Raw genomic sequence first — 16,347 nt, forward strand, 5'->3', positions numbered from 1 at the left:
TGCGCACAGAAATAGCTGTGCAGCCAAAACTTCGGATGCTGTCAGTGAGATGTATTCTTGCTTTCTGGAGCAGCGTCTGTTTGGACTGATAGCTCTCCTGATAGAAAATCTCCTTTATCCTAAAGGCTAGCCAAAGGATTTTAAATTCCATCTTTTATAGCATCTGTTCTGTGTCTTGGTGTTTTATGAGGCACATTGCTTTGCCTGGGACTTTCAAAAACACCTATATCCACTAGGCACCAAGCTGCCTGTGAAATCCCCTGCACTTCCCACTGTTTATTTTCCAGCTCCTTGTCCTGAGCCATGGACCTGATGCTGGCCCCTTCTCGAACCCCTTGGAAGGGCTCTGCACGGAGCCATCTGCTGTAGCACCATGCACACAGCTTTGTGCTGAATCTGTTGTTTTGTCCCCAAAATTTGTCATCATAGTGTGGGCTCCCACTATCCTCCCTCCTGTTAGCGTGGTGCTGCTGAGATGATGCAAGTGAATGAGGCGAGAACAAAACATGCCTGCCTCTCTTGTTTTTCAAAGTACCTCAGAAATGTACAGAGCAGGTCTCATCTTTGCTTTTCCTGCTTTGCTGAAAGCAGCAAAACCAACCTGGAGTAATACTTTTCAAATCTTTTATATTCAAAGACTGTTTCCCCTTTTTAAAGCTTTTTCTCTGCACCGGCATCTGGAGTGGCATCTTGCATGCCAATAAAACATTATGCTAAATCTGGCGTTCAGAATGACCTCCCCATACCATGCTGCAGCTCCTGCCTCTGTGTGTTGCTCTGACACCTGCATGGCTTAGCTCTTTGCAGGGCTGTAGGAAGCTGTGAGCCTCTGGAGGGGAAGCAGGCAGTGTTTGGACACAGGTTTAAGGAATGTGTTTGCTGACCAGACCAGACCCATCCCACCAGGGCAGGGCAGCCCCTTGGGAATTTGAGGCTGGATGGTCCTGACAGAGCCACGGGCTGCAGCACGTCACGTAGAGGGTTTGTGGTGCGAGCCCTGCTTTCCAAGCAAGGCATAGCTACAGAATTACGGGGGAAAGGCGTATTTCTCAAAATGTCAATGCCAGGAGCCCCGTGTTCAGGAGTGCCTCTCAGCATGGGTGAGCGTTATCTCTGGATGCGAGTCGGGTCACGTCTGCATTTTAGTCCATCACCAAAGTCTGTACCTGTGCTGGGAGCTGTCTGAGCTGGCCATGTGGGCACGTGTGGGGATGAATGAGCTGGCAGCTCGTGTCCCAAGGCTTCTTAGGATGCCTTGAAGGAGACCTAGCTGAGGGGTCAGCAAAGCAGGGCTGCGGAGTTTTTAAGGGGAGCAATGCCAGAATGGATGCGGGTCCGTACTGGCCATTACTTAATAAAATAGATGGGTCAGAGATAAGGGAAATTGAGCCCGAACAAGGAGGTTTCTATGCGTGCACTGCTTCCCTCCCATCTCTGCGGTACGGTGTTGATGATCCATAAAAATACTACACAGCGCTGAAGAATCCAGCATTTCTTCATGGCACTAAAAATTGATGGTATATGAGGCTGATTTATTTTTCAGGGTCAGCTCTTTCTGTTTACTCAGACTCTGTGAAAAGCAATACTGGTTTAAAAACACCCTAAAATTGTCAGAGGGTTTTGGGGCTATTTTTGAAATGTGAGTGTGCTTAAGCCCCAAATGCTTGCTGTGGGGAGATTTACTGCCATGCTTACAAAGCTGATGGTTTGTAACGCGATGGCAACTTTTAGCATCGTTTGGTTTGTGGTGTGCCCATGTGTTCAATGTTATCTCAATCCCATGTGTCGTGTCTAGAGAAAAGGAAACTATAGCTTGGGATCTTTGGATCGTGTTAGACATACCCTTTAAAAAAGAAAAAAGCCTCCTGCCCGTTCTTTTTAATTAACAGTATTTAGAAGTCTCATTAATTAAACTGATTTGAATTGGAAGCCATGTGGTTACCATAAAAATGTCATCGTTGCAAGCTTTTTTTTTTTTTAAGAAAAGCTCTGTTAGAGGTTTGCATTATTTAAAGGCTTTGTCAGATTGCAACAATCCTACTGCGGTATAAATGCTTTCAAAGCAAAAACGATGAATCCTATTAACTCCCCCATGGATGATTCTGGCTCACCGAGGTCTGGAGCATGCTGCTGCTGCTAGGAGGCTTCCAGAGATGGTCAGGATTTCCCTTTGGGGCTGGAGAGGGCCAGGCAGGAGCTAGTTATTTGTCCAAGTCATTTGTCAAACCAAGGTGGAGAACAGGCTGAGTTGGTAGAGGTAGAAACCAGGCTTAGACTCGCTTTGCTAGGAAGCAGTTTGAGAGCAGTCTGTGAAATGAAATCTATCGTTAGTGCTGCGTGGTCGGCTGGGCTTTGTGTCACTGTTACTTGCTTGATTGCAAGCACCTGAAAGCTTTGCAAGTGGCAGTGCTGAGTTTCCAGGAGGCACGTGAGAGCTGCCCTCGGAGCAGGTGGAGCTGGTGTTACCGCTCCTGCTGCAGGCTGTGCCTGAGGACAAATCATACCCGGCTGTATTTGGGATGGGACTGAGGGATTTCACAGGAACTCTGCTCCTTGTCACATATAGTTTTCAAATATGAGGGAGGAATTGTTATTTGTGGGAGGAAAGGCACTGCTGGGCTTCCTAGGTGGTTGATGCACCTGTACTTTGAGGCACCGAAAGGTTGTGTTGAGCTGGAGGAGCTTGTGGGCTTGCTGTGTGTAGAGACCCTCGTGTGTACACAGTGGTTTGCTGCCCACTTGCTCTCAGCAGTAGTTACATGACCACAGCACCGAATCTGGGACTGGAAAAATTTTAAAGGATGATTTCTCCCAGCATATCCACTGGCTTTTATGTGGTTTGGAAGATATCGCTCTTCCCAGTTTATACCATGGTCATCTTATTATGAAATGGGGGTAAAGTATTTATTGGCTGTCTTTGGTGCTTTCTGGAACACGTGGACATGAAGCAATTTAAAAGTGTCTAGTGTCACCATTTCCACAATTTTGGACTATAAATCCCTAAGTGCTGCCTGGCCTTTCAGCCTCCACAGGGAAGCAGCTCTCTGCTGTGATGTTCAGTTATTTGCAAGCCAGTAGATCAGAGGCAAACCCTCCAAATCTAGAGGGCCGATGAGGTGTGGAGGGGTGGTCCCTCCCCTTATGGGATCCTTCAGCTTGAAGCTTAATCCCCAGCTGGGGAGGAAAATGCTGCTCTTCCTCTCTTCTCCCACTACAGCTGTGGAGGGCAAATACTCCCTTTTTCCATCCCTTTTTAGCATCGCTTATGTTTTGTTTTGTCTTTTAATAAGACAAAACCTCCCCGCTGCGCCGCATCCCACGTGCAGAAGCTTTCTGGGGATGGAGGTTGGAGGCAGGAGGCCGAGGCAGGGTCTGGAGGCCAGGAGGAGAGGTGAAACCGATGCAGGAGGCACTGGTAAATGCAGCCCTGATGGGACAGTGCAGCCAGCTTCTCTTTCCTTTTTTCCTGCAGGCCTAAAAACGGTGGGAAATACTGCGTGGGGCGCCGAATGAAATTTAAGTCCTGCAACACCGAGCCCTGCTCGAAGCTGAAGAAGGATTTCCGAGACGAGCAGTGCGCTGACTTCGACGGGAAGCACTTCAACATCAACGGGCTGCCCACCAACGTGCGCTGGGTGCCCAAATACAGCGGCAGTAAGTGACAGGGACTGGGCTCCTTCCTCCAGGGGGCCCATCAGAGCAATGGCAAGTGGGTAACGTTTTCCTGATCTTCCTCCCTCCCCAGTCCTGATGAAGGATCGGTGCAAGCTGTTCTGCCGTGTGGCGGGGAACACAGCATATTACCAGCTGCGGGACCGCGTCATTGACGGGACGCCCTGTGGCCCCGACACCAACGATATCTGCGTGCAGGGCCTCTGCCGGGTAATGATTTTCCCTTCCCTTTGCAATGATGGTCTCCATTTTGTGGGGCAGGGCGGCACTTTTCTCGATGGGAAAGACGAATTGCAAGAAGTTTTCTCCAGCTAAGGCACTGCCGGGTGCAAACAGTGCTCCCGAGTCTTGCTTTTTGTTTGTAACCAGTGTGGGATGGCTGCACTATAAATCAACGCAGAAACGTGGGGAAGCAAAGCAGTTTGTCCCGCGGCAGCTTTCTCCACACAAAGCTTTTGTGGGGCTTAATTTGGAGGTTTGTAAATGCTGTTCCAGTCTGCGTTTGCTCAATCTCGTTTTTCAATTTTTTTTTCTCTTAAAGCAAGCTGGATGTGATCATGTGCTGAATTCAAAAGCGAGAAGAGATAAATGTGGTGTTTGTGGTGGGGATAATTCTTCATGCAAAACTGTTGCGGGCACATTTAACACGGTGCATTATGGTAAGAATCTGTTGCTAAAAACTTTATCGTGAAAAATGCGGGTCTATAAAAGCCATTACCACACTTAATCTACAAAAACACCGATGGAAAATGCGAAATCCTTCTAGCTATAGCAAATTCTAGTTTATATCTATTTATGCTATCCCTAAATGAAGAGTATTGGGTTGTGTAATGTGAGGTAATTTTGCTCATCTCCCCTCCCCCCATAAAAAACAAATGAAATGCCTGTGTAATAGACCTGGTGTTAAATCTGTTCTAGGCTATAACGTTGTGGTCCGCATCCCAGCTGGTGCAACAAATATTGATGTGCGTCAGCACAGTTACTCAGGGAAACCAGAGGATGACAACTATCTGGGTGAGTTGCAGTGCGTCTTTCAGTCCCGAGTTTGGCTCTGTTTTCTGGTCGTGTTGATATATCTGCTGGCTGCTCTCTGCTAAGGGAGATAAAGAATTAATTTAAAGGAGGTTTTCTTATCGAGAATGTATCTTGTATGTCAGCCAAGTACATTCAGCCTCATCCTGCTCCTGCTCTTCGTTTTTGCTATCCTTGCAGCAAAGTCTGGGAGGCTCTCAGGTGATGCGAAGCGTCCTCTTGCAGGGTCTCTGGGGCTAGGAGGGATGATTGAGCCCAGGCTGTGGGGTGGGAGCAGAGGCACAAAGCTGGGGAGCAGCCAGACTTGGGACTTCTGATGGAGTCCTAATTGCAAATTAATACTCCTCTGCTGTCACCATGCCTTGGCTGAGCAGTAAATGTGACATACCTAGAAAGATGTGGGTAGAAAGCATTTTCTATTGCAGTATCAGAATAATAATTCTGATTTCACTTAGTCTGAGCCTTTTTTGTCTCTGCCACCCAATATTGTATAGCTGTAAGGAAATGCACCAAGGAAGTTGGTTTGATTTAGACCTAACAATACCTTGACCTGTGGCTGTTGGCTGTTCATAGAGAGTGATTTCTCTAACCTGTGGGCACATCTCTAGAGCCAGATGAAGAATGCTTGCAGTACTGTGTTAGACCACGTAGCTTTTAGCATGGCCATTTGTTTGTTTTCTTCACCATGCCAGGCAGTAATCCGTAGCAAGACCTTCTTGGGCTCAGTAGAGGAGGCAACACGTTGTGGCTGACTCTATCCCTGCTGGCAGCGGGCTGGGTTTGCCAGCAAGTCCTGCACGTGTCCCTCAGAGTCCACTGGCAGCCCGTGGGGGAGGCTGGCTGCTCTGGCTCTGCGTCCCCTCCTCTGCACACCCCATGCCTGGCTCCGGCCGCTCGGGTCACTTATTTACTAGATCTCTGAGCTCGCTGCGCCTCGTTTTGCAAAGACAGCTCAGCAAGAGGCTGGTGCTGCTGCTTTGTGGGGATTTCCATGCATGCTTTGGGAAAGGGCTGTGCAGAGGGGAGCATCTTCACTCTGAGGGGAGCGAGGAGCCAGGCAGAGCAGCACCAGTGTGGGGGGAACGAGCTGCATCCACCAAAAGCAGGGACACACAACTCCCACAGACTGAAGAGAGGCTGAAGGGACAGCAATATCCATGAGTTGTTGCACCTTTTCCCAAAATGTGGAGCTTAGCCTAAGCGTTCAATGTAACTGGGTGCATTAGGAACAGGACTGGGGGTTCCCAGCCCAGGCAGGGGGGTGAAGAAGCTCCCTTCTTTGTGCCACTTGGGAAGCAGGTAGAGGAGACCATTGTGCAGTTTTGGCTGTCGCTCTGAAAGGCTGTCCGTGTTTCCAAACCCTTTATGTAGGCAGAAACTGCCCCGCCGATTCCCAGACTGTCCCTGCACTGCCATAGCCCTTGCTTTCACAGCAATGCGCCAAAATGGGGCAGCATGGATGCACATCAGAAAACCCCGCTGAGGGGTGATAGCTTTCCATCCTGGGGGAGGGAGAGAGAGGTTTCATCACTCCTCTTTTCTAGAAAAGCAGTCCTCCCCATGTGGTGCCTATTCAGAGTGGCTCACCCCAGAAGGAGCCCCAAAGAACTTCTCAGCTCTTCTTGGAGGGCCCTTAATCTTCTTGGGAAGCAATGAAGTCAAATCTTCTTTAATGTTGCTTTAATATTGCTGGGAAAGCATCTCTTCATATTAGGCCTGAAGAGAAGCAAATGAGAAGCATGCATGTGTCCACTTATTTTGCAGCTCACTGAGTGTGAAATCTCGGGCCCTCAGTACTGTGAACCCTGTAGTTGCTTAACAATTTAGGAGGAATTTGATGTTGTCATCAAGTCTAAGACGTGTACCTACTGTTGGGGGAAGATACAGTAATGGGAAGGAATCTTTTAATGAGTTTTACTACTGCCTAATGACATTAAAGCCTCCAAAGTATGGAATTTGGTTAAGTATAGAGTCTGCTTTCTAAGCTTTTCTCCATCTACAACTGTTTGCGACCAAGCAGTGTTTTGCTTCATTATCTCTCCTCATTTGGTGTAAAAACCTTCCCTTCGGTGTTTTGGTGTTAAGTTTGGATTTTTTCAGTACAGAGGCTTTGTAGTAATGTAGCTGTGATGGGTGAAATGGTGGGGAAACTAACTTAGGAAATTAGCTACATAATCGCATTAGTGTGAAGTTGTGCAGCAGACTGCTGTTTTCAGGAAACTGTTCCTTTTATAAAGCATTTAGGCTTTAAGCCTTCGGTGCTTTCACATACCTTAAGATTTGGAATAATAAAAAAGTAAGAGGGGAGGAGGGAGGGAGATGCTGACCAAACTCCATGTAATTATCCACTGGAAAATGAAGTTTAGGCAATTCGGGCACAGAAATTTACCTTAAGAACACACCTGGAAGCAACATGAAAGTCACCCTATCTGCACAGCAAATGAAAAGATTTGGGCAGAACTATTTCTGCATTACACTTGGGATCCAGACTGCCCACAGCAGCCTGCGTGGCGCGCCTTTTCGGTGTCTCTTCGCCCTAGGTTATGGGTGAACTGTTTAGGAACACCTTCAGGCATTCAGCCTTCATTTTAATGAGGCTTCCAGTGGAAAAAGGAGTAGGCATGATGTCTGTAAGACCTCTGCTGCTCTCTTTACGTCACGTCCCTTCTGTTTAAGGGTGCCAGTTAACTTTTTCCTCCAAATCCAGTGGAAGGGAGCACTGAGAGCGCATGACCCACTTTGTTATGTACCTCTGAGTTAATTCTGCGTCTTTAGTTCTTGTTTTTTGCACCTATGCAGCCTTATCTAACAGTCAAGGAGACTTTATATTAAATGGAGACTTTGTCGTCAGTATGTTTAAAAGGGAAATCAAAGTTGGGAATGCTGTGATCGAATACAGCGGATCGGATAATACTGTTGAAAGGATTAATTCTACAGATCGGATTGAGCAAGAAATAACACTTCAGGTGAAGTATATGTTGTGCGTGTGGAAAAGTCTGCCGAGCATTATTGGACTGAAAACAGTAGGCAGTGAAGTCTGTTAGTTTACTCTGCTTTATCCCTTTTTTCCTCTCAGGTTTTATCAGTGGGCAATTTGTACAATCCTGATGTTCGTTACACTTTTAATATCCCCATTGAAGACAAACCTCAGCAGTTTTACTGGAATGCCTATGGCCCCTGGCAGCCCTGCAGTAAGCTCTGCCAAGGTAGGTGCTTGGGAAGGCTTTAAAGAAGATGCAGTGGGTACATCTGGAATCTCGGCAGCCTTGATGAATCCTTCTCCATTTGCCTCCTTGGAGATTTTCACATTATGTGTTTGAGCGTTTCCCTGGCCGCAGCGCAGTAGGTTGCCTGTGGTGCCCCATAACAGCTTGCAAGGGGTAGCTGCTTTCTGTGCTGCTGAAGCACTGTGCTGCTGCTTTCCAGTTGCAAAGCAGGGAACCCTCACAGCCCCCTCTGAGCTAGGTAAGTCCTGCAGCCTGGTTTGCAGATGAGGCAGCTGGAGCACTGAAAAGGTTGCGCATTGCCTAAGGGTGCAAAAGGTTATGGGTGTCTGGTCTGGGTCTATCATCCGGCAGTTCCTAGCTACCTATGCAAATCCTGCTAAATGCAGTGCAGCACACTGCAGCTCTCCTGCCCCTGTTCCTCTTGTACATCTGTTCCTGAAAGAGATTTTAAAAGCATAATTAAATACCTCTTAAATACTGCTGTCAAAGGAGGTAGAGAAACAACTGATTTGATGGCTATCCTGTGTCTCAAACAATGTGTTTTTTTTTCTATGTAGGAGAACGAAAAAGGAAACCTGTGTGTACAAGAGAGTCAGACCAGCTCACGGTGTCAGACCAAAGATGTGATCGAATTCCCCAGCCTGACCCGATAACTGAGCCTTGTGGCACGGAGTGTGAATTAAGGTGCACCCTACTCACTCATGTATATACATTACATCATATATTTATTGTTTACTCCTCTTTCCTTTCACCTCTGGCCTTAATCCCTTTTCTCAGCAGCCTGTCTCAGGTTTTAAAAAACAACCAAAAAAAAAGGATTAACAGTTGCCTCCCTGTCAACCGAGAGGGGTCGATGCCCACCAGCTGTGTTTTAGGAGGCACTTTTCTACATTTGCACGTCTCTCATGTTGAATTAAATTAGTGCTAACTATAAAATTTTTAAACAATCATGGTTGAAAAATCTTATTGTGCAACATAGTGCTTGAAATTTGCATCTGTTTAGATGAGAAAATGCTCAGCGCTGTTCGACAAACAGCCTGCAAAGAAAAAACGTGCTCAAAGTAAAAGGGTCACTAAGGCTTGGATTTATCATCATTTGCTTAAGGTGAAGAGTGAGCTTAAGTGTGGAGTGGGTTTGGGGCTGTCCCCAAACAGCTCCTGGTGAGCTGGAATCGATGGAGTGTGGCCTAAATCATCGCAACCCATTTTCCTTTAAGCAGCAATCTGTTTTCCTTTCGGGAGCTTAAATATGGTGGCATTAAGCGGCTGCTGGCGATGCAGTTTGCATTGCTGGGTTTTCTGAGGGGTTTCTCTTGCTTTGTTAAATCTGGGGTGAAAACAGGCGGCTGCGGAGCTGCTGCAGGCTGGGTTGTCGCGGTAACAGCTGTTGCCATTGCGACAGGTTGGAAACTTGAGAAGGGGAAATGCCCAAGTTTGAAAAGCGGGCAGGGATGCAAGGGCTCCTGTGATTGCTATTGACTCCAAATCCCCTTGATCTTATTCTTCTGGCTTTGCTGCGGTTGCTCTCTGGGCTTAGGAGCGGGGCTGTGTGCCTGCACAGGCGGCTGTATTGACCAGAGGTCCCCAGGCCCCACAGGGATGTCACTGCCATCTTCCCTGGGAGCTGCCCCTGACAGGCGCTGGGTGTGCAGCAGGCCCTGCTGACCCAGTCAGGGAAGCAGGGGCTTTAATTCCCAAAAACATCCCCACGTGGGCCCTTGTGAGCTCCCCGTACTGCCCATCTTGGGAAGCAGGAACAGGCTGGGAGTCCCTACTGGTTGGAGGGAGCACCCCTAATCCCTGCTGGCACCTCTGGGCCTTGGGTGCCTTGTGGCAGCTCGCACTCGCGCTTCAGGGAGCTGGAGCTTTTGTGAAGGCCTCATGCCACGTGCAGTGACTTTTCACACCTTTGAGCCTGTACGGGTTGCTTTCTGATGCTGTGTTTTTCAGCTTTTGGTTTTTAGTGGCTGAGGTGGCTCTCTGGCACTGGAATGTGGGGCAGAAAGCTATCAAAGCTCTGTGCTTGGCCATGGACCCCATAGGGTCACAGCATGGCTTCTTTCCTGTAAGGAGGAGATGGGAACTGTTCCTTCCCTCCAAGAAGTAATGCCAGGGGTCATTGCCTAATATTTCTGGAGTGCCTGGAGACCACAGAGCATTGGGAGGAGTCAAAACTTCCCATTTAAGAGTACTCTTCTGATCCTCTTGTGGGTTTTTGTGGCGCCGGGGCTGATGGTTGCTTTCCCCGGCTCAGGTGGCACATCGCGAGGAGGAGCGAGTGCACGGCGCAGTGCGGACTGGGGTACCGCACCCTGGAGATCTACTGCTCCAAGTACAACAGGCTGGAGGGGAAGACGGAGAAGGTCGACGACCGCTTCTGCAGCAGCCAGCCCAAGCCGAGCACGAGGGAGAAGTGCACAGGAGACTGTAATGTGGGAGGGTGGCGGTACTCCGCCTGGACCGAGGTAAGGCCTGCCTCCCTCGCCTCCTTGCTTGGGGCTTATTTGCTTTGCAGACAGCTGTGAAAGTCGGCCACAGCCATTCTACTCTCGCTGCTGTTTCTGGAGGGCGCTGCAGTGCGAATGAGCCCAATGCTTCTTATTTTCCTCTGCAATTAATGTACGCTTTTAAACGTCCAGAGGTCTGTCTGTTACATGAAGCGCCGCAGGCTGTGCGCTCCCATCAAAGCCAGCCATGCTGCTGGGGGGCCGGGAGGCTGTGTTGCCATCAGCCAAGGACTTTTGAAATTTGTCACCTTTACCCTTTTCAGCAGGATGCTGGGCAAGGATATCCCAGAGTGCAGACCTGACACCGAGAGAACGATGAGCCCAGAGCTTTCCAGGGAGGGCAGGCTGGGGAGGGGGAATTAATCTCTTGTAAAATGAGAACAAGCATCAGCCATCGGGGGGGAACTGAAAGGCAACACTTGTAAAAGTAATAATGGGGTTATAACCTGAGATGAATTTGTGAAACCCATTGCTGCAAGATTTTATTAAGCTTAGCAAGATTGGATTTTTAAAGGAATATATAAAGTAATAGCCTGTTACTTGGAGTACAAATTGTTCTTGTGGAGGTTTTCTGCAGTCTCTAGTCCTCACTGCAAGAAAGGAGGAGATGAACGGGCTCCCGGCCCGTGACAGGGCAGTGGAGCATGCTTGCTTAGTGCCTCCTCTTTGCAGTGCTCCAAGAGCTGCGGCGGGGGCACGCGGAGGCGGCGGGCCATGTGCGTCAACACCTACAACGACGTCCTGGACGACAGCAAGTGCAGTCAGCAGGAGAAGCTGACGGTGCAGCGCTGCAGCGACTTCTTGTGCCCCCAGTGGAAAACTGGCGACTGGTCCGAGGTAGGGGACAGTGGGCCCACATCAGTGGACCGCTGCCAGCAGAGAGACATCCCCTCTTCTTCTGCTCGTCCCTGTTGTGTTGTGTGCATTGCCTGAGTGCCGTGCCCTATCAGCTCTGGCTGCCACTGCAGGGAAGGATTTTACCCTACTAATATCTTGCTCAGCCCTCTCCCTGCCTTTTATTACCGTTACTGCTTTCACTGCAGCTGGTGTCCTTCATAATGCAACAAAGCCGTACCTTAATAGGCTTTCCCTGCAGCAGGACTGGGGATGTAGGAAGTAGTCTTCAAAGGCTGCTCGTCACCTTTGTGGCCAAATAGCTCTCATTTTTATGAATGTATTGTTTTAAGAAATAATGAAAGAAATTAAGTGGAAATGGAGACCATTAACTGACCGTTGTTCTCCACAAACTACGTGTCTGCTGGGATGAGTGCTGTGGTGGTAGAAGAGATGCTGGAAGAGGCACTCACACACAACTTTATCATGCACGCTCAGAAGCAAGCAAGTATGCTTTGCTTTTGCAAGCCTTTGGCACACTGTTGTGTTCACCGGAACCCCGGAGGGCAGTGCTGCAGCTTTGCCCTACATCTCACAGCTGCTGGGAGCTGCTGGAAGATGTAAGCATCCCTGGAGCCAGGTTATATCTGCCTTGGCAGGGGGAAAAGCATCGTTGTCTCTGTCTCTTCCTGGCCATCCTGCTTGGCACTCACGTTTGCTGTGCTTTTCTCCGTGTCCTTTGGCACATTGAAAGAACTATTGTTTGGAAAAAAATAATAATGATGAAAATAGCCATGAGGCTGCATTATGCCAGGGTATGGTACGCGGACTTTGATTTTGAGACATTTTTAAACCAGTCTTACACCAGGATTTAGCCACTTGTTGAGTTTAGTGAAAATGAAGAGCCTCCAGGGACTCACGCTGTCCTTGGTGCAGTTCCCCACATGGCTGTGCTCTCCTTGCTCCCGAGCAGCCTCGTGTCACTGCAGTACACTCACGTGTTTTCCAGTGCATGTGGTGTTTGGCCAGAGCAACCTTTCCAGCAGTATTCAAGTAATGTTTTCGGGTCTGTTTTCAAGCTCTGGGGAGGTGCTGTCTGGGCACCACCTGAGCTTGCGCTTTCCCCCTCACAGTGCCTGGTCACCTGTGGGAAAGGGCACAAACATCGCCAGACCTGGTGCCAGTTTGGAGAAGATCGGTTAAACGACAGGTTTTGTGACCCCGAAACGAAGCCGGAGTCGGTGCAGACGTGCCAGCAGCAGGAGTGTGCGGCGTGGCAAGTGGGGCCCTGGGGCCAGGTACCTCCACAACGGATTCATCCCGGTGATGTTAACTGTGTGAATGGATTTGCACACACAGATGTGCACATCCTCTGTTCACTTGGGGGCAGCAATAACAGCACCTGCCCATTGTGCTAAATTTGATCTGTGTCATACTAAATTGGTCATGATTTTCAGAAAAAGGTTGCTAAGGTTACGCTTCTAAATCCATATTTAGGCACATAAATATGTGGCCTAATTTTCACCAAAAAAAACTGCTCCCACTGAGTAGTGGTTGTTGCTTTTAATTTTTTCCAGTTTCTGGGAGGAGTTATTTTTTTTCTATTCAAATGCAGGTTGCTTATTTCTCCCAGAGTGTTCTGGCATATTCTTTTCCACAAAGCTGTTAACTTCTGACTTAAAAACAAACAAACAAAAAAAAAAAAGGCAGCAAAGCCAGTTGTCCAAGCCAGACTTATTGCCCATCAGCAAAAATATTCATTAGCTGTTTGTGCTACTGTGGGGCTGAACGACCAGTTTTAAAGAAGGATATGGTGCAGCTTCTACCAGACTGCGATTTACTGTGTGCAGAAGAGCAAATCATGTAAACACTCACACCTTCATTCCTGAGGACAGTAAGTGAAGCATGTGAGGCTCTGATGGGTGCAGTGAATTAAAACTTTGACCTAGTTTAAAGCTGAAATGTGTAGAGAGAAAGCAGAAGGGGAGCTGGATTTTATTTTTGCTGCTCATGCTACGTGCTTAAACACAGGCTGGGCTGATTAATGCTCTCTAACTGAAGCAGCTCCTCAGACCCAGCACTTCTCCTGTCTGCCCTCTCCCAGTGCACAGTGACCTGTGGCCAAGGCTACCAGATGAGAGCGGTGAAGTGTGTCTTGGGCACCTACGTGTCAGTGGTGGATGACAATGAGTGCAATGCTGCAACCAGGCCAACAGACACCCAGGTAAATCTTGCTGTTCCTGTCCCACCTGGCCTCAGTAACACCATGGGACCATTTGGCGCGCACATCTCCAGTGTAGGTCAAATCAGAGCAATGCGGAAATGATTTAGGCCATTTGTCAAGGGCCGGGCGATCTCTCTCTTGCAGTGGAGATCAGCATTAATTTCCTGTTTGGCACTGAGTATTTGTAGGCTCGTGGAATCAAGTCCTGGCTGTGTGTTATTTCTATTGCCAGACCTCCCAGGAGGGCCAGATAGGACTGGAGCCCCCTGCGAGGCAACGTACCGAGGCTGAACACGAGGTGTCTGTCCCCAAACCCTCTCTCACTTGGTGTGTGGAGAAGACCAGCATGTGGCTATGGGCAGTCCGGTGGGCTACGGGGAGCCAGAGGGCTGCAGTCAGCTCAACAACATAACCTTTGTTAAGTAGGTTGCAGGTCTTGCGCTGAACGAAGAGTTTGGGAGCTTTGAAGGGAGACAAAACTGTTGCTTCATACCAGAGCTCTCTTAATGAACTTTCATCTCTTGCCTCAAAACATCTGGTTTTAATGCATGAAGATGGCACTTAGTTATGAGGATCCCGATTTTAGAGTTTGTAATAACTTAAAAGTCCACCGAGATGCTGTGTATGAAGCCTTTAGGGGCACTGGTTCCAAATTTTGCTGATTCAGCAAGAACACACAAGGAGAAAGCATTGAAGAAAAGGTGGTTTGACTGAAACATCTGCAAATTCTTCATTGCTTGCTTTATTTCCCTCCTGTATTTCCCTTACAGGACTGTGAGATAGCAGCTTGTCCTCCCCATCCAAACAGTCCCGAAGCCAAGAGATCCCTATCAGGCATTCACAGGACTCAGTGGAGATTTGGATCCTGGACACCGGTAAGCATGTGTCATAATACTTTCAGGATTATTTTACAGTAGACGCGGTGATACTTTTTAGTGCATTTGACTGGCTTTTTGTTCCAAAGCCCTTGTGTAGCATATAACAGGAAGCTTTCTAGTGGAGTGCTTGTTGCTCTTCCCTAGTGCTCCGCAACGTGTGGGAAAGGGACGCGGATGAGATACGTCAGCTGTCGGGATGACCAGGGCTCGGTGGCCGACGAGTCCGCTTGTTTCCACCTGCCGAAGCCGTCAGCCACAGAAATGTGCACCGTGACACCATGTGGGCAGTGGAAGGCCTTGGAGTGGAGCTCTGTAAGCATTGCTGCCTCTCACAGGAGAGCCTTGTAGACCTGGGTACTGGAAATAGACTTCATTAATCTGTCGCTCTCGGCCCTTTATAAGCAGGGAGATTAGGGTTTTCAGCTGTTCTTTGTTAGTGATAGTGGTCAATCTGGTGTTCAAAGCTTGAAATGTGACTGTGTCTCCTTTTCCCACTGTAATGCAGTGCTCGGTGACTTGTGGTCAAGGTAAGGCAACGCGACAAGTGATCTGCGTCAATTACAGTGACCAGCTGGTGGACAGGAGTGAGTGCGATCCAGACGACCTCCCTGCCACCGAGCAAGACTGCTCCATGTCTCCTTGTCATCCAAACAGCCATGACTACGGCAGGCCCATCCACCCTTTCCTCTATCCCGATCATCGCCTGAAACTGCACCCTGGAGGCAGCCCCAACCGAAACCGTGCACATATACCGGGAGGCAATCAGTGGAGAATCGGTCCCTGGGGTGCTGTAAGTGCCAGGATTTTCTTATTTCTGTTTATTTTTCATGGACTAATTCAGGCTTATTATTATTATTTATTAGTATTATTATTAACATCACCGTGCAGGGAAAAGAGGGACCCCTCTCCTTGCATTCTGCTCCCTGCTCGCTCCCCCCAGTGCTGCAGCAGGGTGAAGGCATTGCTTCTCATTCCCTCACAGCACACATCGTCCAGGCTCTCCATGCAGATAACATCATTTTCCATGAGGCAAAAGCCAGCCTCTGTTTCTTGGCTGTCTCCTGGGGCATTTACAGCTGTGCAGAGCTGCTGCCAAAGCACAGCAGAGCCTTAATGCCAGCTCCTCGCCCCCCCAGCCAGTTTGAAGCACTTTATCATGGAAGTCTCTAAAGGGAATTAAGCACGAATGTGATGTTAAACACCGCGTTAAAGGCAGGGGAGATTACTCACCTGCTCAGAACCGGGCTCGTGTTTATTTTCTTTGCCTAGTCAGCACCTAAGTCATTGCACTGCTATTAGTAACAGCAGAGTTTTGAAGTTAATAATGCCTGTTAGCTGTATTACATTTCTAGCCGTGCATTCCCACGGTGCAGTGCGCTGGGAAGGAGCAGGGAGTGCTCAATTATTCCTGGACTCAGAGAAGCTATGGGCAATTGTGTCTTGCAGTGTTCTAGCACGTGTGCGGGGGGGTTCCAGCGGCGGGTCGTGGTGTGCCAGGATGAAAACGGATACACTGCGAATAACTGCGATGAGAAAACCAAACCCATGGAGCAGAGATCGTGCGAGTCCGGTCCCTGTCCTCAGTGGGCTTACGGCAACTGGGGAGAGGTGAGTACACCGTTAGTCCTGTGCTCCCTGTGCAGAGAAGGGTTTTGCTAGGGGATGGCTGAGAAAAGGGGGAGAAGGGAGACATCACGGTTACAAATTAGGAATATTGGAGCATGAAAGGCAGCCTCTGATAAACGAGTGAACCCTAGCAACTGCTTGGTGGTGGTTTTGATTCCATTTGTCATGGAAAACATTTGTAGAATTTGCTTTCGCCTGGAAACAGAAATTGAAGTTTCTTTTTTTGAGATATGTCTAGTTCAACCAAAGGCCTTTCTTTGCAATAAAAACACTGCTCCGTTCTGAAAACTCATCCAAGATGAGCAACTGGAGATGCTAACCTCAGATAATCCTGCTGGGTCTGGCAA

General features: G+C 48.6%; 1 protein-coding gene across 1 annotated transcript in view; it reads left to right on the forward strand.

The window, feature by feature from the left end:
* Positions 1-16,347, forward strand: part of ADAMTS9 (ADAM metallopeptidase with thrombospondin type 1 motif 9) — a 74,116-nt gene that overhangs the window by 24,961 nt on the left and 32,808 nt on the right. The window contains exons 13-27 of the mRNA XM_035546743.2: positions 3,473-3,654; positions 3,746-3,882; positions 4,214-4,331; positions 4,591-4,686; positions 7,504-7,670; positions 7,781-7,910; positions 8,489-8,615; positions 10,186-10,396; positions 11,111-11,275; positions 12,406-12,570; positions 13,377-13,496; positions 14,267-14,371; positions 14,519-14,686; positions 14,880-15,164; positions 15,821-15,982. Coding sequence (XP_035402636.2) covers positions 3,473-3,654; positions 3,746-3,882; positions 4,214-4,331; positions 4,591-4,686; positions 7,504-7,670; positions 7,781-7,910; positions 8,489-8,615; positions 10,186-10,396; positions 11,111-11,275; positions 12,406-12,570; positions 13,377-13,496; positions 14,267-14,371; positions 14,519-14,686; positions 14,880-15,164; positions 15,821-15,982 — 2,338 coding nt within the window. The remainder of the gene's footprint in view (positions 1-3,472; positions 3,655-3,745; positions 3,883-4,213; positions 4,332-4,590; positions 4,687-7,503; positions 7,671-7,780; positions 7,911-8,488; positions 8,616-10,185; positions 10,397-11,110; positions 11,276-12,405; positions 12,571-13,376; positions 13,497-14,266; positions 14,372-14,518; positions 14,687-14,879; positions 15,165-15,820; positions 15,983-16,347) is intronic.

The sequence above is a fragment of the Cygnus atratus genome, chromosome 10 (genome assembly GCF_013377495.2).
Source record: "Cygnus atratus isolate AKBS03 ecotype Queensland, Australia chromosome 10, CAtr_DNAZoo_HiC_assembly, whole genome shotgun sequence".
NCBI classification, from domain to species: domain Eukaryota; kingdom Metazoa; phylum Chordata; class Aves; order Anseriformes; family Anatidae; genus Cygnus; species Cygnus atratus.